The 20,978-nt window shown below is 64.5% G+C and overlaps 3 protein-coding genes across 4 annotated transcripts; 2 read left to right on the top strand and 1 right to left on the bottom strand.

Moving 5' to 3' along the window:
• Positions 1 to 423: 423 nt before the first annotated feature.
• Positions 424 to 6,267, bottom strand: IRF3 (interferon regulatory factor 3). Its single transcript, XM_075016111.1, has 9 exons — positions 5,987 to 6,267; positions 5,057 to 5,240; positions 4,724 to 4,809; positions 4,594 to 4,648; positions 1,971 to 2,021; positions 1,823 to 1,897; positions 1,326 to 1,697; positions 1,123 to 1,241; positions 424 to 974 (listed from the first exon to the last, which is right to left on the bottom strand). Exons 1-9 carry the CDS (start codon positions 6,149 to 6,151, stop codon positions 804 to 806), a joined length of 1,278 nt encoding a protein of 425 aa, XP_074872212.1. The 5' UTR covers positions 6,152 to 6,267; the 3' UTR covers positions 424 to 803.
• Positions 6,268 to 7,255: 988 nt separating this feature from the next.
• On the top strand, positions 7,256 to 9,720 carry BCL2L12 (BCL2 like 12). Its single transcript, XM_075016153.1, has 6 exons — positions 7,256 to 7,547; positions 7,825 to 8,216; positions 8,301 to 8,459; positions 8,546 to 8,646; positions 8,799 to 9,050; positions 9,396 to 9,720. Exons 1-6 carry the CDS (start codon positions 7,429 to 7,431, stop codon positions 9,429 to 9,431), a joined length of 1,059 nt encoding a protein of 352 aa, XP_074872254.1. The 5' UTR covers positions 7,256 to 7,428; the 3' UTR covers positions 9,432 to 9,720.
• A 1,460-nt stretch (positions 9,721 to 11,180) lies between these two features.
• Positions 11,181 to 19,924, top strand: PRMT1 (protein arginine methyltransferase 1). Of its 2 annotated transcripts, XM_075016114.1 has the most exons (11): positions 11,181 to 11,242; positions 11,973 to 12,026; positions 13,630 to 13,731; positions 14,358 to 14,513; positions 15,598 to 15,661; positions 15,978 to 16,120; positions 16,311 to 16,398; positions 16,576 to 16,691; positions 17,056 to 17,206; positions 17,565 to 17,686; positions 17,826 to 19,924. In XM_075016114.1, exons 1-11 carry the CDS (start codon positions 11,213 to 11,215, stop codon positions 17,907 to 17,909), a joined length of 1,110 nt encoding a protein of 369 aa, XP_074872215.1. In that variant the 5' UTR covers positions 11,181 to 11,212; the 3' UTR covers positions 17,910 to 19,924. The 2 variants fall into 2 exon arrangements, with proteins under 2 accessions (XP_074872215.1, XP_074872216.1); XM_075016115.1 differs by lacking the exon at positions 11,973 to 12,026 and having other exon boundaries at positions 11,195 to 11,242.
• Positions 19,925 to 20,978: the final 1,054 nt, after the last annotated feature.

The raw sequence follows: 20,978 nt of genomic DNA, 5'->3' as shown, positions 1-20,978 counted from the left end.
GCATCCCCACCTGCCCGCCCAGCCCTGGGTGCACCCCCACCACCCACACACAGTTCCTGCTGTGGAACCCCCCCCACGCTGGCCCCACCCAGCACTCATGGGGAGTTCCTGCCCTAGCCCAGCCCCACACAGAGTTCCTACGCTGGGTGCCCCCAGGCATCCATGCTGAGTTCCCCCCTGGGGCATTCCCACCACCCACGGGGAGTTCCCAGCTGGCCGCCTTCGTTTGCATGTGCCAAAACTCTCCTCTGCCCCAGCCCTGCTGCAGTTCAGCCTCTTGCCCACCAGCGGCAGCCGCCTACGGAGCCAGCTGGGGGGCAGAGTGAGAGGAGCAGGAGGCTGGAAGGGCAGAGGGGAAGCTCCTGCTTCTTCCTCCCCCAGCCCCGGACAGCAGCACAGAGAAAAGAGTCGCCCAGCGCTTGGTGCAGAGCAGCAGCCCAAGGGATGTATTTGTCAGCTGGACTCCCCGGGCTGTCGGTGCGGGGGGCAGGCCAGCGTTACAGCTGGACTGGCCGTGTGCAACGCACGCGCAGGTGCCCCACGCTGGGCCGGCCCGTGCCAATGGAAACACGCAGCAGCCGTGCGACCAGCGCCAGGAGGCCGAGGCTGGAGCCGGGGATCCCGCTTCAGAGGCGCGAGAAGCCACCAGGGAGCCGTTGGTCTCGGCCCAGCGGTTCCAGAGTGGAGCTGACGGGGAGCCGGTGATGTGGTGCCGGGAGCTCTGGGGTGCCCCTGCAGCACGGCCCCCGGGAAACGAGACTGCCTCCCTCTTGCCGGCCGGGGGCCAGCGTCCGTCCGTGCCTCTAGCCGTAGGGCTGGCTGTCCATGCGCTCCTCCCAGCCCCGCAGGGCAGCCAGCAGCCCGGCCTCGCCCAGCGAGTCGGAGATGCGCAGGTCCAGGTCCTCGGCCCGCAGCGAGGAGGCGCCCCCGGCCCGGCTCAGCTCGTGGAGTGTCCGCAGGGCTGTGGGCACCACCTGGCCACAGGCAGAACAGGTGTCGGGTGGGGGAGAGGCCTGGCTCCTCCCCTCCCCCCAGGGGGTTCCTGGTGTCTCACACGGGGGCAGGTCGTCTCCCCAGCTTCCCCCTCTGGGGGGCGGGGGGGGGTAAGGGCTGGGTTCCTACCTGCACCATGATGAGCTTCTTCTTCCAGGCTCGGCCCATGTCTGGCCAGGCCTCCCCCAGGCACAGCCACAGCTCATAGGTGGGGGACTGGCCCTGCCCCTCCATGAAGCTGATCAGCTCTGGGGGCGAAAGGGGGGCGTCAGCTGGGCCAGAGCCCCCCCAAAGGGGGGATCTGCCCCATGGCACCCCGCCCTCGCCCATACCTCTGACGAAGCGGGGCAGGTCGTAGAGGGGGGCGTACACCTCCTTGGGCAGCTCCCCACCTTCAGCCCCTGGCTCGGGGGTCTCGGTGCGCCCCCAGAAGGCGTGCAGGCGCCCCTGGCGGCTGGCACAGAGCGCGGCCCCCTCCACCCGCAGCAGCACGCCGGCCCCCAGCCCCTGCAGCAGGCGCACCAGGTAGGTGGCCTGCAGCTGGTCGGAGACGGCCTCTGCCGCCGGCAGCACGACGTCCGTGAGCTCGGGCCAGGGGCTGGGGCCCTCGCAGGCGGCCACCAGCCGAAAGCCACGGGGGTTGGGAACCAGCGTCTGCAGCACAAGGTGACCCCGGTAATAGACCTGCACCTCGAAATCCGTCACTGGGAGAGAGAGGGGGGCAGTGAGTGGGGGGGACAGACCTCTAGTACCCACCAGCTGCCCAGAGCCCCTCCAGCCCCACCCCTGGCCCAGCTATGGGGGCACCCCAGCTTTGCAGGGTACTCACCCAGCATGTTGGAGGCCATGAGCTGCTCCAGGGAGAGGGGGGCCGGCAGCATCGGGGGAGGGAACCCGCCCAGCTCTGGGGGGAGAGATGCACAAGTGAGGGGTGGTGGGGCAGGGGTGGGGAGGGGCCCCATGGGGGTGTGGCCCACCTGTTGCTGTGTCTTGGGGGGCACCTGGTATGAGCCCTGGGTCTGGAGCATCTGGAACAGAAAGTCAGATAGTTAGAGCCAGGCGAGGAAGGGTGGGAAACCGGACGCCTGGGCACAGACTGTCCAGTAAGTGCCTGGATTGCATTGGTTTTATTCCAAAAGGTTGAAAAAGCTACCGGGGGGGCAGGGAGCTGTTCTAGATTTGATTTTAACAAATAGGGAGGAACTTGAAGGTGGAAGGCAGCTTGGGTGGAAGTGATCATGAAATCACAGAGTTCACAATTCTAAGGAAGGGTAGAACAGAAAACAGCAAAATGGAGAGAATGGATTTCAGGAGGGCAGATTTTGGTAAACTCAGAGAGCCGGTAGGTAAGGTCCCAGGGGAAGCAAAACTGAGGGGAAAAACAGCTGAGGAGAGTTGGCAGTTTTTCAAAGGGACATTATGAAGGGCCCAAAAGCAAGCTATCCCGCTGCATAGGAAAGATAGAAAATATGGAACAAGACCGCCTTGGCTTAACCAGGAGATCTTGTGTGATCTCAAAATAAAAAAGGAGTTGTATAAAAAATGGAAACAAGGAAAAATTACAAAGGATGAATACAGGCAAACAACACAAGAATGCAGGAGAAAGATTAGAAAGGCTAAGGCACAAAATGAGCTCAAACTAGCTACAGGCATGAAGGGAAACAAGGCGGCTTTTTATAAGTACATTAGAAACAAGAGGAAGACCAGAGACAGGGTAGGGCCATTGCTCAGTGAGGAGGGAGAAAGCGTAACAGGGAACTTGGAAATGGCAGAGATGCTTAATGACTTCTTTGTTTCGGTCTTCACCGAGAAGTCTGAGGAAGGAATGCACAACATAGTGAATGCTAGTGGGAAAGGGGTAGGGTTAGAAGTTGAAATGAAAAAAGAACAAAAAAATCACTTGGAAAAATTAGATGTTGGCAAGTCACCAGGGCCTGATGAAATGCACCCTAGAATACTCAAGGAGCTGATAGAGGAGGTATCTGAGCCTTTATCTATCATCTTTGGAAAATCATGGGAGACAGGAGAGATTCCAGAAGACTGGAAAAGGGCAAATATAGCGCCCAGCTATAAAAAGGGGAAAAAGAACAACCCAGGAAACTACAGGCCAGTCAGCTTAACTTCAGTGCCAGGAAAGATAATGGAGCAGGGAATTAAAGAAATCACCTGCAAGCACTTGGAAGGTGGTAAGGTGATAGGAAACAGCCAGCATGGGTTTGTAAAGAATAAATCTTGTCAAACTAATCTGATAGTTTTCTTTGATAGGCTAACGAGCTTTGTGGATAGGGGAGAAGCGGTAGATGTGGTCTACGTAGACTTTAGTAAAGCATTTGATACGGTCTCTCATGATATTCTTATCAAAAAACTAGACAATTAAAATTTAGATGAGGCTACTATAAGGTGGGTGCATAACTGGCTGGATAACCGTACCCAGAGAGTAGTTCTTAATGGTTCTCAATCCTACTGGAAAAGTATAACAAGTGGGGTTCCACAGGGGTCTGTGTTAGGACCGGTTCTGTTCAATGTCTTCATCAATGATTTAGATATTGGCATAGAAAGTACGCTTATTAAGTTTGCAGATGATACCAAGCTGGGAGGGGTTGTGACTACTTTGGAGGATAGGGTCATAATTCAAAATGATCTGGATAAACTGGAGAAATGGTCTGAGGTAAACAGGATGAAGTTTAACCAGGACAAATGCAAAGTGCTCCACTTGGGAAGGAACAATCAGTTTCACACATACAGAATGGGGAGAGACTGTCTAGGAATGACTACAGCAGAAAGGAATTGAGGGATTATAGTGGACCACAAGCTAAATATGAGTCAGTGTGATGCTGTTGCAAAAAAAGCAACCATGATTCTGGGATGCATTAAGAGGCGTGTTGTGAACAAGACACGAGAAGTCATTCTTCCGCTCTACTCTGTGCTGGTTAGGCCTCAGCTGGAGTATTGTGTCCAGTTCTGGGCACCGCAGTTCAAAAAAGATGTGGAGAAACTAGAGAGGGTCCAGAAAAGAGCAACAAGAATGATTAAAGGGCTAGAGAATGTGACCTATGAAAAAAGGCTGAAAGAATTGGGCTTGTTTAATTTGGAAAAAGAGAAGATTGAGGGGGTGACATGATAGCGGTTTTCAGGTATCTAAAAGGGAGTCATAAGGAGGAGGGAGAAAACTTGTTCTTCTTGGCCTCTGAGGAGAGAACAAGAGGCAAAGGGCTTAAACTGCAGCAAGGGAGGTTTAGGTTGGACATTAGGAAAAAGTTCCTGTCAGGGTGGTCAAACAGTGGAATAAATTGCCAAGGGAGGTTGTGGAATCTCCATGGCTGGAGATATTTAAGAACAGGTTAGACAGACGTCTATCAGGGATGGTTTAGACAGTACTTGGTCCTGCCATTGGGGCAGGGGGCTGGACTCAATGGCCTCTTGAGGTCCCTTCCAGTCCTAGTGTTCTATGATTCTGCCCAGCTGGGGGACAGGAGAGAGGTGAAATGGTTAGAGCGAGAGGGAGGGGTGGGAGACCGGACTCCCGGGTTCCATGCGGGGCTTGTTGACTTGGCACTGTGCCCACCCCCCCGGCCTCAGGCCCTGCCACTGGGCACTCACCCTCCTTGGGGCTGGAGAGGGCGAGGGCATGCAGACTAGCGTCCAGCTCCTCCGCCTGGGGAGGGAACGGGGCTGTTAGTCAGGGAAACCCCCAGAGGACCCCCACCCTGCCCCCAGGGAGAGCACTGACCTGCGTGCTGGAGAAATCACCCCCCAAGCTCTCCTGGCCACAGGTGGCCACTGCTGCATGCCCAGCTGTGCTGGGGGCCTCTGCACCTGCAGGGACAGAGTTGGGGTGGGCAGCACCTTGATATGGCCCCCTGCCCCAACCCACAGCCCCCCAGGCCAGCCACTGCCCCTCACCCGACCCCCCAGCCCAGCCCAGCCACTGCCTCTCGCCCCAACCTGCAGCCCCCCCAGCCCAGCCGCTCCAACCTGCAGCCCCCTGCAATCCCCCAGCCCTGCCACTGCCCCTCACCCTGACCTGCAGTCCCCCCAGCCCTGCCCCAGGATGACCCCTCACCTGTCTGGGCGCCAGGGGGCAGGATCTCATAGACCTTGTGGGGGTCGTCCGAGTCGTTGCTGTGATCCTCCAGCACCTGGATCCCCGGCTTGCGGTTCAGGGCGGAGCGGAAGTTGCGTTTCCAGACTGAGGGCACAGGGGGGTCCTGCCCTGGCCTGTAGCTGCCACTGTCAATAGCCCAGTCCTGGGGGGCACCTGGCAGCTCAGGAGGCCTAGAAGGGCCTATGGGGGGAAGGCTAATGCCCCCCACTCCCTCAATGGTGCAGAGTAATGGGGCATCTCATTGAGATGGAGGGTCCAGGGGGTGGGGTGAAGTGGCGATTCCAGCCCCTGCTGGTGCCTCTCACTCTGACCCCTGGCGCACCCTGGAGCTGCCGAGGGACATGGAGGGGAGAAAAGGGTACCCACTCAGAAAGCCCCCACGCCTGGGGAACTCCTTGCTGCTGGGCATGAGGATCCCATGGGTGAGTAAGGGCAGCAGGTGGGCAAAGGGAGAACAGGAGGACCCAGCTCGAGGTGCAGGGGCTCCCTGGCTCGGGGTGCAGAGCTCCCCAGCTCAATAGGTGGAGAGGCCAGTTGTGGGGGGTCCTCAGCTCAGGGCAGGGGCCTGGCTCGAGGTGCAGGGCACAGGGAGTTCAGGGGTTCCCAGGGTGTGGGGAGGGTTCTGGGTTTGGAGGTATCTGGAGAGTGGGGGGGTTCGGGGAGCTCGGGGGTTCCCGGGGTGCAGGAGGGGCCCTGGGGTGCGAGGGTATTTGGGGTGCGGAAGTTTCCAGGATCGTGGGTGTTCGGGGGTTCCCGGGCTCGGGGGTCATTCGGGGTTGAGGGTTCCCGGCATACGCGGGGAAGGGTTTCGGAGTTCGGCGGATCCCGGGCTCGGGGGGATTCTGGGTGCGGGGGGGTGGTTCGGGGGTTCCCGGGCTCGGCGCCTACCCGGAAGAGCTGGAAGTCCTCGGTTGACGCGTCCTGCCGCAGCCCGTGTTTCCAGGGCACCCGGAACCGCGTGTGCCCCGTGTCCAGCCAGGCCACGCCCGGGTAGCAGCCGCGGTCCAGCTTCTCCCGCAGCCACGGCACGATCAGCGGCTTGGGGGTCCCCATGGCCGGGCGGGGGCTGCGCGGCGCCGCCTGGGGGGCAAAGAGAGGGGGGCGCGTGGGGGCGGGGCCTGCGCTGCCGGGGGGTGGGGCCCCGATCCCCCTCGGGCCGCCCGGGTGAGAGGAAGCAGCTCAGAAATCGAATCCGCTCCGCCCAGGTCACGTGACTCTCCCGGGGCGGTCACGTGAGCCCCAAACTTTGTTCCTTGGCTTCCTAGCCCCCCAGCCCCTCGTGGGGCGGCTGGAGGGGAGCAGCCTGAGATCTGGGGGGAAAGGGCAACGTTCCCTAGAGCCCCCCCGCAGTCATCCAGGAGATGCAGCCTCCTCTGGGGTGGAGCTCGGTACACGGGGCCCTCGCCCAGGACCGAGATGCGGCTGGCTCTGGGGTGGGGCGGGGGTTGGGCACACTGAATCCTCGTGCCCGGTGCTGCGGTGCAGCTGGCTCTGGGTTGTGGCTGCGCTCGGGTTTGAGCAGTGTGAACCCGGCTGGCTGTGAAGGAGGGTCTCGCCCTGTGCGCAGGCGCTGCCCAGCGTGTGCCCACGTGCGCCCAGGAGTGGGTGTCGCGGGGGGGCTGCCCGCGCCATTCCCAAGAACGTCCCACACTCAGGCCTGGGCCTCTCTGTGGGAGCAGCGAGCAGCACGTGAGGCGGACACCCCGGTGCACCCCAACCCTCCCCTAGTCACCTGCTCAGCCCGGGAAGGGGGGGGCACAGGCACTTGTTTCCCCGCCCCCCACCAAGCAGCACTTCTCTGGTGCTGAGGCCACTAGGCTTAGCCCCCGACAGGGCTCCAGGGCCAGCGCCCCCCAGCCCAGCCTGCACCCCTAGGGGCTGTCCTGATGCCTGGTAGCCACTCATCCCGTCTACCCCCTGGTTGCCCACTCTGGTCCCACACGCCGGGCCCCACAGCCCACTCGCCTGCTGAGACACCCAGCCCCCCACTCCAGATCGGGGACACCAGCCCCCACACAACCCTGGCTGCCCGGTCAGGCGAGGGGAGCCGGAACAGGAGACAGAGCTTGTCGATTTCTTGCATTTATTTATGCAAATAACGCGCCCCGCCCCCTCATTTACATAGAGCTCAGCCCCGCCTCCCACTTCCTGAGGCCAGTTGGGGGCGTGGCTTAGGGCCCCAAGCCCCGCCCCGCGGCAGAGGCGCGCGCGCAGTGCCCCGGGAAGTTTGGAGCGGGCTGCGTGCCGGGCGGAGAGGGGCGCAGCCCCCACCCCCTTTCCCGTGCGCCGCCGAGATCCTGCCCCGCCCGGGCCCAACCCCCCGCAGGGCCATGGCGGGGTCCCCCCCGCCGCGCCGCCAGCTGCGGGAGGAGACGCGGCTGGTGCTGGAGGCATTTCTGCGCCGGCGGCCGCCCTCGGGCCATGTGGGGCACCAGTGCTTCGTGCACAGGTACAGGGCGGGGAGGAACTAACCCTGGGGGCGGGGCTACCCGGTGCGGGGCGGGGCTAATGCTGGGGGGCGGGAGGTGGTGGATGGTGACGGGACTAAGATCTCCGGGGTATGGGGGCGGGGCTAACCACCGGGGCCCAGGCCGAGGTGAGTCTGGGGCAGGGGGCGGGGCTAACACTGGGGGCGGGGCTGATGGGGTGAGGGGAGCATGAGGATGCCTGTGGGGTGCAGGAGGTGCATGCTGGGAAGAGCAGCGTGTCCCCTTTTCTCTCCCCAGCTGCCCCCCGGAACCAGAGGCTGCCCCACCCCCCGGGGGGCCCCGCACCCCCCTGCACAAGGAGATCTGCCCCACAGAGGAGCACAAACACGGGTTCAAGACCAGCCTGAAGCGGCTGCTGCGGCTGCGCCAGCCCAGCCCCCTGCGGGACCCCCACGGCCCCTCGCCCCCTAGGACAGAGCCCCACAGGGGGCCGGAGGAGGTGGGGGACGGGCAGGGGCACCCCACGCAGTGCCGGGCGTTCTCCGGGAAGGCCTCGGTGCACAAGAAAGGGCCCCCCCAGGCAGCGTCTGAGGCCCTGACTCCCTGCTCTGCTCGCCCCAGTTCCCTGCCACTCAGCCCCTGCTTCTCCCCCGACACGGTGACCTCCCAGCCTGGCCCCCAGCCTCAGGGTAAGAGACCCCCAGCACCAGGGGCCGGAAAGAACCCAGGTGTCCGGGTCCCCTTCCCCGCTCTCAGGCCAGCTGTCTCCCCAGGCCGGGCGGCCAAGGACCCTGAGTTCTACACGCGTGTCGCCCACAAGCTGGACCAGCTGGTGATGCAGCAGCTGAGTCATCCTGGCAGCCCCTGCAGGACCCAGTCCCCTGGGGTCATGGCTGGGCCCCTCAGTCTGGAGCTGGGTCCCTCGCCACCAGGTGAGCAGGGCACTGAGCTTCCCCTCCCCCACAGCCAGTGGCACCCCTGGGGCAGCTCTGGCTTATGGGTGGGTTTCTCTCCCCAGCCCCACCAGAGCCGCAGCCGCCCATGGAGAACCCCAAGGAGCAGGTGATACAGAGACTGGTGGCCCTGCTGGAGGAGCAGGCCGGGGTCATCAACACAGAGGTACCAGCCTGGAGCCCCCTGCTCCTGACCCACAGCCCCTGCCAGCCCAGCCCTGCCGGTGCCCCTCACTCCCGACCCACAACCACTGCCAGCCCAGCCTTGGGTTTCCCCTGCCCGGCCAGCGCCCCTCAGCCCTGGTCTCTGCCCCACAGATCGAAGCTGATCCCTGGCTGCGCCGCTCCCTAGCCTGTATGTCATACGGTAGCTTCTCCCGGCTGGCGGAAGCCTACACTGCACGGGCCGCCCCGGGCAGCCCCAGCCCCCGGCTGGCCCAGCTGGCTCTCAGCATGGAGCTGACGCGGAAGGTGGCCGGAATCAACAGCCATGCAACGCAGACGCTGATGGGATACAGCCTGCAGTACATGGACATGTTTGTGCCCTGGCTGCAGCAGCAGGGCGGCTGGGTAAGTGGGTGCAGCGTGGGGTGGGGCAGGGAACGGGGCATGCTGGGGAGCCTTCGGGGAGGAGGGAACGGGGTTGTGTGGGGGAGGGAGGGGGGCAGGGCCTGGTAGAAGCCACCCAGGGGGCTGTGGGTAGGGGGTGGCCAGGGAAGGGGCGCTCGTGGGGAGCGCTTGAGGTGCCAAAGACCGCAAGGGGGCGGGGCTCTGTGTATGGTCCAGCAGCCCCTGAGAAGGAGGAGGGGCGCTGTGGTCTGGGGGACGGGCTGGGGCAGGAAGCTGTGGGTGTTTGTCCAGGGCAGCTTCTTGGGGTACCCCCGTCTAGGGGCTAATCTCGCCCCTTCCCGGCAGGAGAGCATCGTGGGACAGGACGAGAGCCCGGACTAGCGGCTGGGGGTCACCAAGCTGGGCCCACCCTCAGCCCCATGGGGGGAGGGCGCAGAACAGGGAGTGTTGGGGAGAGGGGGCTGTTAAGGGTGGGGGCAGGAACTGATCTCCCCTCCCCCGACCCCCCGGGGCATTGGCAGTCACTGCAGGGACTCACTCCAGATAATCTCAGGGCCAGCCCAGGTGGGGCTCCGCTACGACCCCGCCCCCTTGTTGCGGGGATGGGTCTTTGTAAAGGGTTTTCAATGTATCTTAATACAAAACCTCTTCCTGTGCCCGTGTCCCTCTGGCTAGAAGCAGGGTCTGATCGCGCCCTGGGGGCACTGCAGTGAGCGGGGCCGGGTTTGCCGTGGTGGGTGGGGCACGCCGGTTGAGTGAACGGAGGGGCTGGGAGAGAAGCACATTGTGGGGTGGGGGCTTGCAGTGTAGGTGGGTGGCTGTGCAGTGGGGGAAGATGATTGGTGGGTAGAGGTACAGTGCCAGGGTGCTGGAGGGGGGCTGGGATGCAGGGGAGGAAGGGTAGGGAGAGGGTGACAGTGACACTGATGTGGTAAACCAGCCAGCAGTGGTCTGTGGGATGGTGCAAGCAGGGGACACAGTGGTGGCTGTGGCAGTGGTGGGGGAGGGGTGTTGCAGTGTATATGTGCAGTGTAGGAGGGGTGCAGTGAGGGCCATGGGAAGGGCTGTGGCAGTGGTGGGGGAGGGGAGTCGCAGTGTTTGGGTGCAGTGGGGCCATGGGAAGGGTTGGTGCAGTGTTGGGGGTGGGGCTGGTGCAGTTTTGGGATGTGGTGAGGAGGGGCTTGCAGTGTAGGAGGAGGGACTTGCACTGGTGGGAGGGATAGGCGGGGTCTGGAGAGCACGAGGCCTGGGCGGGCCTGAGGTGATAAACATCCTGTGTGTCCAATAACGGCAGGAGGCGGTGCCAAGGCTGGGCGGGCCTGGCAGCTGGGAAGAGCCAGCGGGATAAGTGGCTGGAGGGGGCGGAGCTCTGCTTGGGTGGGGGGGGTGGGGTGCCCTCTGTGTCCAATGAGGCACTGGGGAGGTGAGTGGCACTTCGTTCTGCAAATGGGAGTGGGCTGAGGGGACAGCCCACCCCCTCTTTCACCAATGGCATTTGCCTAAGGCGGGGCTGGAAGGCGAGCTCTGAGTGACACCTCCTTCGTCCAATGGCGTGCTCCTGTGGCTCGCAGCGCCAACACGCCCTGAGAGAGACGAGCTGCCCGCGGCTTTGGCCCCCGCGAAACTGGGGCGGGACAGCGATATGACCGACATTCACATTGCCCAATGGGAGCGTCAATAGCTGCAGGGGGTGGGGTTAGGAGGATGAGTGACATGTCATGAGTGTGCGTTCCCTGTCCTAATAGCAGTGGCCGTTTCGATGGGGGGGGGGGTGGCGCGGGCCTGACACACGAGTGACACTTCCCTCTCCCTATAGCGACCCAGGTGGCCGAGGGGGCGGGCCTGACACATGAGTGACTCCTTCCTCTCCCCATAGCAACCCAGGAGACCAAAGGGGCTGGCCTGACACACGAGTGATACCTCCCTCTCCCTATAGCGGCCGAGGGGGCGGGCCTGACATACGAGTGACACCTTCCTCTCCCTATAGCAGCGCTTCGACGCCTCGGGGTGGGGCCGGCCTCGCGGAGGGACAGAAGAGCGGCCCAATGACAGCGCCCGGAGCGACAGCGGGTGTGCCAATGGGGGCGAGGGGCGGGGCCGGCCCTGCCCCGCTATAAGCGGCGGGGGCGGGGCTCTCGCTCTTTCTGCGCTTCGCTCACAAGATGGCGGAGGCGACCAACTGCACCATGGAGGTGGGGCACGTGCGGCGCGGCCGGGTCGGAGGGGGGCCGGGGGGTTCCGGAGGGGGCAGCGCCGTCCGGGGGGGGAGGGGCGGGAGGCGCCGGAGGCGCCGGGGGGGGGGAGAGGAGGGGGCCCGAGGCGGGGGGGGGGGGGCAGCGCCGTCCCGGGGGGGCCGTCGCGGGGTCCGTGGGGGGCTCACTGTGAATTGGGGGGGCTACAGCGCTTCCGGTCCCGGCAGCGGGGACCCTGGGCAGCGGGAGGGGGTGGGGGGCACCCGAGGCGGGGCGGGGCGGGGTTTGGGGGTAGCAGGAGGGAGTGGAGGCACGCGGGGGGCATCGGGGGAGTGAGGGGCACCGGGGCGGGGCGGGGGTGTCTGGGGGACAGTAGGAGGGAGCTGGGGGGACACCCGGGGGGCAGCAGGGGTGTGAGCGGCACTGGGGCGGGGCGGGGGCGGGGGTATCTGGGGGGCAGTAGGAGGGGGCTGGGGGGCAGCAGGGGGGTGAGGGGCACTGGAGCGGGGCAGGGCTGGGGGGCAGCTGGAGGGGTGGGGGGCACCCGGGGGGGTTGTGCTGTTCTGGAGCTGACTTGTTGCTGATTTTGGCCAAGGGGTGGCGCTGCCCTTCCCCCCCCTGCCCCGCCCCTCCCCGGCAGTGGCCCTGGGCGCAGTGTTAGGGAGACCTGGCTCTGGGGGGCTCGGCCCCCTGAGCCCCCCATTGACTTGTCTCCGTTACTTTCTCCTAGAGTGTTGTAGCCACGCTGGCTAATGGGATGAGCCTGCAGACTGCGCTAGAAGATGTAAATATCCTTTGAGTGAGGGGCTAGGCTAGGTGTGGGGGGCACGGGCCCCCAGCGCCGGGCGGGCACACCCCCGGGGCTCTTGTTCCCAGGGGCGCCCAGCACTGAGTGGGGACAGCCCTCCTGGGCTGTTGTTCCCAGGGATGCCTGGGGGCACTGTCCCCTGTCCCTCTGGTCTATCCCCAGGGACCCCCGCCCACCTCCTGGTCTATTTCCAGAGACCCCCAGCTCATGTCAGGGTCACATCCTCCCCCTTTGTCCAACCCCCCCCCCCCCCCGGACTGTCCCCAGGGATCCCCAGCGCCTGGCAGGGACACCCCCCCCAATCTCCTAGTCTATCCCCAGGGACCCCTAGCTCATGTCAGGGTCATAGCCCCCGTTTGCCCACCTGGACTATCCCCAGGGATCCCCAGCGCCTGGCAGGGACATCCCCCCCCTCACCTCCTAGTCTATCCCCAGGGACCCCTAGCTTATGCTAGGGTTATATCCCCCCTTTGCCCACCCGGACTATCCCCAGGGATCCCCAGTGCTTGGCAGCAACATGCCCCCCAGCTGTGACACCCCTAGGGCTCCTCCCTTTCTTTAGCTGTCTGAGCCACTCCTGGCTGGCCATCTCCCTGGCAGTCCCAGGCTGGGCCCTTTCCCCCAGGGGGCCACCTGGATCCCCCATTCCCTGGGGGCCTTGTGCCAGCTGCCCTGGCTCTGCCCCATGGTCAGATCCGTCATGAGGGAGAGGGAGCGAAGGGATGCAGAGAAGCGCTCCCTCCCTAGGCCCAGGCAGACCACCTTGATGATGCCAAAGTTGGGGTGACTGCCCCCTCCTCTGGCAGGCTGGGACCCATTTCCCCCCATGCTCAGACATGGGGAGACCTGGGTGTCCTTTGGTTGGGGGGGTTCCGTGCAGTGGGGTCCCATACACAGCGGCTAGGCTCTGTCTTCCATATGCAGCTTGGGGGACTGCTGGGCTTCTCTGGGCATGGAGGGCTGGGGAACTGCTGGGGTCTTCTGACTGTGTGCGTGGGGTGTCAGGGAAGTGCTGGGGGGGCTAGGGAGCTGCTGGGGGGGGGGCTGGCTCTGCTGGGGGGGCTGTGTGGGGGGTGTTAATGGGGGGCTGCTGGGGGTGGGGTTGGCTCTGTGCCGGGGGTGGGCAGCTGTGTGTGGGGGTGTTGATGGGGAGCTGCCAGGGGGGCCGGCTCTGTTGGGTGGGAGCTGCTGGGGGTTTGAGTTGTAGCACAAGGCTCGGTGCTGGGGGGACCGGGACAGGGAGCTGCCTGGGGGGGCATTTCCGTAACTTCCGAGGTTCCTTAACTTGCCTGTGGTGTGTTGTGGGCACAGATGGCAGAAGGGGGCATGTGGGGCTGGCCCGGGGGCTCGGGCATTTTGCACTGGGGGTCGCTGCCCGCTGCCTCTGAACGAGGGTGTCTGGCGCTGGGGGACCCCTGCCCTGCACTGGCTAGCTGCTCCTGCCGCACAGAAGAGAGGCCTGAGCAGGGCGATGGGGCAGGGGTGGGGTTAGTGGTGAATCCCTGCTGTGCTGTGGGGGTGGGTGGCAGCTGCTGTCTGGGCTGTTGGGGGTCTGTCTGACAGGCCCCACCCCCTCCAGGTGTCTGGCCCCCCGGCGGAGAGCTGTGCCAAGCCCACGGCCGAAGAGATGACCTCCAAGGACTATTACTTCGACTCCTACGCCCACTTTGGCATCCACGAGGTGTGTGCAGGGGCGTCAGGCTCTGCTCTCCTCACTCTGTGTCCCCCAGGAGAGACTTAAAGACTTAAAGAGGGAGGGGCTGGGACCCCTGACCCCCCTCTGCCTCCCCAGGAGATGCTGAAGGGGCGGGGGAGGGGTTGGGGACCCTGCTGACTCCAGTCCCTCTCCCCACCCTGGAGATGCTGGAGGGGTTGGGGGCCCCAGTGTCCCACCAGGGGATGCTGAAGGGGTGGGGGAGGGGTTGGGCACCCTGCTCACTCCAGACCCCCCACCCTGGAGATGCTGGAGGGGTTGGGGGCCCCAGTGTCCCACCAGGGGATGCTGAAGGGGTGGGGGAGGGGTTGGGCACCCTGCTCACTCCAGACCCCCCACCCTGGAGATGCTGGAGGGGTTGGGGGCCCCAGTGTCCCACCAGGGGATGCTGAAGGGGTGGGGGAGGGGTTGGGGGGGCCCCGTGTCCCCCCAGGAGATGCTGAAGAGGCAGGGGAGGGGTTGGGCACCCTGCTCACTCCAGACCCCCCACCCTGGAGATGCTGGAGGGGTTGGGGGGCCCCTGTGTCCCCCCAGGAGATGCTAGAGGGGTGGGGGAGGGGTTGGGGGCCCCGCTGACCCCCGTGTCCCCCCAGGAGATGCTGAAGGACGAGGTTCGCACTCTGACCTACAGGAACTCCATGTTCCACAACCGGCACCTGTTCAAGGACAAGGTGGTTCTGGACGTGGGCAGCGGCACCGGGATCCTCTGCATGTTCGCTGCCAAGGCGGGCGCCAAGCGGGTCATTGGGGTGAGCACTGACCCCTGCCAGGCTCCCCCCCCCATCAGTTCCCTGCCCACTGCTGCCTGGCGCATCCTGGGTTTGCCGCCTCGGCATCGCGCCCCCTTGGGAGTTTGAGAAACCCTCCTGCGCCCCAGCTTTTCCTCGCCCAGCCCCAGAGCAAACAATTCAACGGGTCATTGCGCTGCGCAGACGTCCTGACAGTTCAAAAGAAGCACACGGAGTTCTGCTCAGTCCCTTGCAGTGCCTGAGCCCCGGGCCAGCCGCCCCACACCTGAGACCTGCACTGCCAGAGCCACCTGCCTGCCCCACGCTGCCAGGACCAGCTCCCTGCCCAGCAGCCTCCTGCCCCTGCCGGGACCAGCCTCCTGCGCCCGCCAGGTGCCCCCCACCCGAGCCCCACGCTGCCGGGACCAGCTCCCTGCCCAGCAGCCTCCTGACCCTGCCCAAGCCCCACGCTGCCGGGACCAGCCTCCTGCGCCTGCCAGGTGCCCCCCACCCGAGCCCCACGCTGCTGGGACCAGCTCCCTGCCTGCCCCACATGCCCGCCTGATTCCCTCCCCTCCCCCAAGGCCAGGTGCCACTAGTCCCTCCTGTTACCCCAGCCCCCATCTAACCCCATCCTCCTCCCCCTCCTGCTCCAGCCCACGCTCACTCCCCTTTGCAGGAGGCAGCTACCCCCAGTGGGTCTGCGCCAGCTGCCTGGTTCTCCTAGCGGCTGGGCCGGGTCGCCCACCTGGAATGGCCGGGGCTGAGAGCCGTAAGCAAGGGCTGGCTCTTTCTTCGGGTGGGGGGCATGATGGGGGGCTGGGTCGCCTCACGTCCCCCCCGTGTGTGAACCCTTGCTCTAGTCTCGTCCATCCTGTGTTCTGCACGCTGCCGCCTGTGCAGTGGGCGCCACTCAGACGCTGCCGGCTGGGCGTGCTCGGCTCGTCTGCCGGGCGGCCCCGATTCTGTCCCAGGTGGCCGCCCCAGCACCCCGCCACCGGGGAGCACTGCTCCCATCCTCCGGGCCCCTCTGCCGCGGCGGGGGCGTTGCTGTGGGGCTTCTCGCTCACGGGCGTCTCCCCACTGACCCCCGTCTCCCCGGCAGATCGAGTGTTCCAGCATCTCTGACTACGCCCTCAAAATTGTCAAAGCCAACAAGCTGGACCATGGTGAGGAAGGGCCCTGGGCGTGTCCCCCCCACCATGCCACCTCTGGTGCCTGCCCCCGGGGTGTCCCCCTCTCTCACCGCTGGGGTGTGTCCCACGGCACATGCCCCCCCAAAGCCACGGCTCCCTCACTCCCCTGGGGCTTGTCCCCCACTGCCTTGGGCCTGGCCACACATCCGCCGCTCGTGGGCCTAGGGCTGTTCAGGTTCTCTCTCCCCGCCCCCCCCAACCTGCCCAGCTGCCTTTCTTGTCAGGGGCCATCTGGGCTCTCCCCAGCTGCAGCCCCTCCGCCCCGCTCTGACACCCCCTCGCCCTGCAGTGGTGTCCATCATCAAGGGGAAGGTGGAGGAGGTGGAGCTGCCGGTGGAGAAGGTGGACATTATCATCAGCGAGTGGATGGGTTACTGCCTCTTCTACGAGTCCATGCTGAACACGGTCATCTACGCCCGCGACAAGTGGCTGGTGGGTCCCCGGCAGGGGGGCTCCCCCCAGCGGCGCGCCCCACAGGGTTCCGGGCTCTGGGGCGGGACACCTGGCCCAGCCCATTGCCTGGAATTGTGCTGGGGGTGCAGGCTGGGCCCTGGGTGGGCTGCAGTGTGGGGGTGGGGGGCTGGGTTCACCGTGTGCAGTCATACCTTCCCCCTCCCCCCAGACCCCCGACGGGCTCATCTTCCCAGACCGGGCCACGCTGTACATCACCGCCATCGAGGACCGGCAGTACAAGGACTACAAGATCCACTGTGAGTGGGGCCTGGGGGGCGCTGGCGGCCAGACACCGGTACGGGGGGGAGGGGGGAGGTGCTGGCGGCCAGACACCGGTATGCGGGGGAGGGGGGAGGCGCCGGTGGCCAGACACCATCTTGGGCTCAGGCTCGGCGGGTGGGGGTGCGCCCGGCCTGAACATGCCTGCTCCTCAGGGTGGGAGAACGTCTACGGCTTTGACATGTCCTGCATCAAGGACGTGGCCATCAAGGAGCCGCTGGTGGACGTGGTGGACCCCAAACAGCTGGTTACCAACGCCTGTCTCATCAAGGTGTGGCCTGGGGGCAGGGCAGGGCTGGGGCGTTCCCCCAATGAATGGCTTTTGCGGAGGTGGGGGCGAACTCCCAGTGTTCCCTGGCCCCAGCCAGGGCCAGCTGCATCTCTGCTGCCGGGAAGCCTGGCCCTGGCAGTCTGTGTGGAGGTGCCAGTGGATGGGCGGGGCAGGGCTGGGGGGGTGGGTGGAATGGGGTGGGGCTGTGCCCTGGGGGGCAGGGCTTGGTGGGGCATGGCTGGGGTGGGCAGGACAGGGTGGGGCTGGGGGGGGCGGGGCTGGGGTGGGAGGGACAGGATGGGGCTGTGCTGGGGGGGGTGGGGCAGGGCAGGGCCATGCCCTGAGCTGGCCCTCCCTGCTGCAGGAGGTGGACATCTACACGGTGAAAGTGGAGGACCTGACCTTCACCTCCCCCTTCTGCCTGCAAGTGAAGCGGAACGACTATGTGCACGCGCTGGTGGCGTACTTCAACATCGAGTTCACCCGCTGCCACAAGCGCACCGGCTTCTCCACCAGTACGGCACAGGGGCGGGGGCGGGGGCGGGGCAGTGTCCCAGTGGCTGACGAGCACCCGTGGGCTCCTGGTGTGCTGTGGGATTGGACCCTGGGCCGGGCTGGGCTGGGCGGTGCCATTGTTGCCACGGGGACAGGGCAGCTGCGGGGGTGGGGGGGGTCCTGGCTGCCGCGCCTCGGTCGTGAGAGGGGCATGAAGTGGCGCCGGGCCAGTGGCCTGGGTGGGAGAACAGGGAACAGCAGATCATGGGACTGGGAGGCGCGAGGGCTGTGTCAGGGCAGAGGGGATGGGGTGGGGCCGAGGAAGCTCGGGGGCAGGGCTGTGGGCCCAGCTCTCACCCCGCTGCGCCTGCCCCCTAGGCCCCGAGTCGCCCTACACGCACTGGAAGCAGACGGTGTTCTACATGGAGGACTACCTGACGGTGAAGACGGGCGAGGAAGTGTTCGGCACCATCAGCATGAAGCCCAACGCCAAGAACAACGTGAGCTGGGGGACTCCCTGCTGCTGGCCTGTGATGGGGGGGCCGGGCCGGGCCTGGCCAGGGGTCAGTGCAGTGCATGCTGGGAGGTGGGGGGCCGCGAACCAACTCCCCAGGTCTGACTTTCCTCTCTCCCCTGCAGCGGGACTTGGACTTCACTATTGACCTGGACTTCAAAGGCCAGCTGTGCGAGTTGTCCTGCTCGACGGATTACCGCATGCGCTAGCCCCTCCCCTTGCTGTGTGACCGCCCCCGGGGCTGGGGCTGCCCCTCCCCTTGCTGTGTGACCGCCCCCGGGGGCGGGGCTGCCCCTCCCTTTGCTGTGTGGCCCCCCCTGGGGCAGGACAGAGCCCGGGGGGGACATGAGGCATTGAGGGCCACTTATTGCTGTCTCTCCCCCTCTCTCGGCACAGCCTGTGGGGCTGGTGCTAACCCCCCTGCTCTGGCCCCCACCCCCATCTGCTTTTAAATCAGCATCCGCCCCCCCCTGTAACTGAGTACCTCACTCTCCAGCCATGGGCCGCCCACCCCAGGCTCTAGCACCCAGCTGAGGCCTCTGGCGCTGGTGGGGGCTGGCCTGGACCAGGGGAGGGCAGGGTGGGGGGGGGGCTCTGGGGAAGGGTCCCCAGTTTGTTTTGCTGACGGTTCCCCCCGCCCTCCCCCACCCCGTTGTCACTGTTTCATAAGTTATGTTTTTATATGGTTACATTCGTGACAATAAAGAGATGAAAGGGGCCCAGCTGCCTGGGGGAGGGGGAGGACTGTGTTGTTAGGGCCAAGGAGCACCCTCTGCTGCTCTGCACCCCAAAAGCTGCTAGGACCCTAACCCTCTGGGCAGCCTCCTGCTGAGGCACCTCCAGGGCTCCAGCCAGCCCGTCTTCAGGCTGGGGCCCAGAACCCGGCTGTCCAGCCCCTGGCCTCCCCACCCGCTTGCCAGGTCGCAGCTGTGGGCATTCTGAGGGGCTGGCTGAGAGCCGCTCCAGCTGAGTGCTGGCTCCCTGTGCCTCTTCCCAGCACAAAGCCCATGTCCTGGCATCTCGGGCTGGCTAGGACCTCCTCTCCCCCCCATGGCCCCAGCTTGAAAAATCCCCCCAGCTGGGAGCCACCTGCAGCCTTTGTGTGTTCATGACTTGGCTGTCTCCTTGCCCCCCGTCTTTTGTGTCTGTCCCTGCCCCATCATCCTGTGTGTCTGCCCCCCCCCTTGTATGTGTCCCTGTTTGTCACCCTGCTGCTGCCCCCTAGCCAGCTCTCTGGCTCCCCTTAACCCTCGTGTGTGGGCCCCAGCCTGGTCCCTGCTCTGCCGTCCTTTGTGGGGGCTGCCCTGGCCCTAGAGCAGCCTGTTTGTCCCTGGGGCCTCGGTGGAAGGGCCCCTGGCAGTCTGCCAGACCCCACAGTTCCACTGCCAGCTGGACCCTTGGAGAGCTGCCCCCAGTGGGGGTGGCCTGAGCTCCCCCTGCCTGCAAATCACGTGATAGTTGCCTGTCCTAGAGCTTCTGCAGTAGGGACTGGGGTGCCCTCCCCTCTCCTGCTGGCTGCCGGGGCCTGCCCCCCATTTCCTGAGGGGGTGGCTGGGCTGCGCCAGAGCCTGAGCTGGAGTTCCTGCTGGCTACTTCAGGGAGGATTTTCTGTGACCCGTCCTGCCTCATCCCCAGCCCCTGGCAGCTAGGGTCTCCCTGGCACCGTAGGAGCGGGTTGCTCAGGCCCTGTGGGCTGGGCTGGGCTAGTTAACATTTCCCTGGAGAGCTCTCAACCTGCCTGGGCTTGAGCTCGGGCAGTCTTTTTGGAGGCTGGGTTTGTGTTTTTCTCCAGGCTACTGCTCAACTGGTACCTGCTGCACAGCCACGAGGGGTTCCCTTCAGCGCCCCTGGGGGGACAATTCCCTGTTTGCAGAGAGGGCTTGAGCCTTAGCAGTCAGGCTTTAAGTAGGGCCATTTAATTGGCTGTGGATCAGTTTAGATCAAGTTGTGACCAGCCCCTTCCTTGGGGTGCCTGGGCAGATATGTGACTAGAATTATGCTGCTGCTCCCATTTATCCTTTGTAAATATTGGCACGACATTGGCTTTTTACTGTCTCCTACCCTTTCTCCAGTGCACTGAGGCGTTGGGGGTTGGGGGTGGGACCTGGACCTGGACCTGCTCTTTAAATGTCACTTCCATGCCCGGAGTCGATCAGCGCTGAAGTGTTATGACAGAAGATGGCTACAGCAGGAGTTTGCGTACAGCTGAACAACAGTTGGACAATTCAGTCTCTTTGGTGTTTTTTCCGAATCTAACATTTGCAGCTGCCAGGGCCTAGTATGTGGGCCAGACTTGTGATTTGTTCCTAATGTACTTAAACCATTAATTGGCCTGGCCCTTGGGGTCTCCTGCTGGCCTTTTGTTTCCCTGATCAATTTTCTACGATTCCTAATTCCTGCTGCTTTGGTGTTATACTTTCTAGAGCTGCTTCGGTTTTCTGGGGCAGCCCTCACTGCCTGTCTGGGGCCAGCTTTTGGGGCAGACCTTTCAAGAGTCTTCAGGAAGACACGGGCAATGGTAGCTCTCTGGGAAGCCCCCAGATTTTTTCGCTAATGGGTGACGTGAAGGCAGGCTGGGACTCGGCTTTACTTGTGTTTGAAAGGGGCATGTGAGGCTTGTGCTCCCCCCGTTCTGCTGGAGCTGGCTGGGATGGGGCCCCAAACTTACAGCCCTAGTATTGGACAGGGTGGCTGGATGGGACCAGTTGGGCCTGGGGGGGAGGCTGCCCTCTCCAGGGTCTGTTTCCTGGGAAGCTGCAGCCAGAGGGCTGGTGGCTTCCACTCACTGCACCCCAGCCTCTCCTAGCTGGTGGCTACAGTAAGCTGACATGTTTCCCCTTAACTCTGCCCCCCACCCCCCGCCTGACATTGGCCCTTCTCCATGGGGCTGGGCTGTGCCAAGGGAGTTTGGGGGTGTTGGTGCACGGAGGGTCAGTCCCTTCAACTAACAGTGCAGACAGGGCCCCAGGGAGGGGGGTTGCTTTTGGGGCAACCACAGGCCCCTTTCCTCTCCACACTGGAGTGGTGCCTCATTCAGCAGCTTCTCCATCAGTGCCAGACATAACAAACCGGTGGGTCAGCCCAACGGAGCTTCGCTGTGGGTCGGGGGGGTGGGGGGAGTGTTTTGTGCACCCCCCTAAATACCTGCCCCCCCCCCGCTCCTGGCCCAGGTGAACCACCTACTTGTTCCCGAGGCCTAAGTGGGGGACCGATGATCCGGGGGGGGGGGGGAATGCCCTGAGCTGTCCCACGGCCCGACCCCCACCCTGCGCAGCCTT

The sequence above is a fragment of the Carettochelys insculpta genome, chromosome 22 (assembly GCF_033958435.1).
Source record: "Carettochelys insculpta isolate YL-2023 chromosome 22, ASM3395843v1, whole genome shotgun sequence".
NCBI lineage: Eukaryota > Metazoa > Chordata > Testudines > Carettochelyidae > Carettochelys > Carettochelys insculpta.
The sequence above is the reverse complement of the archived record's forward strand: the minus strand, read 5'-3'. Positions and strand labels throughout refer to the sequence as shown.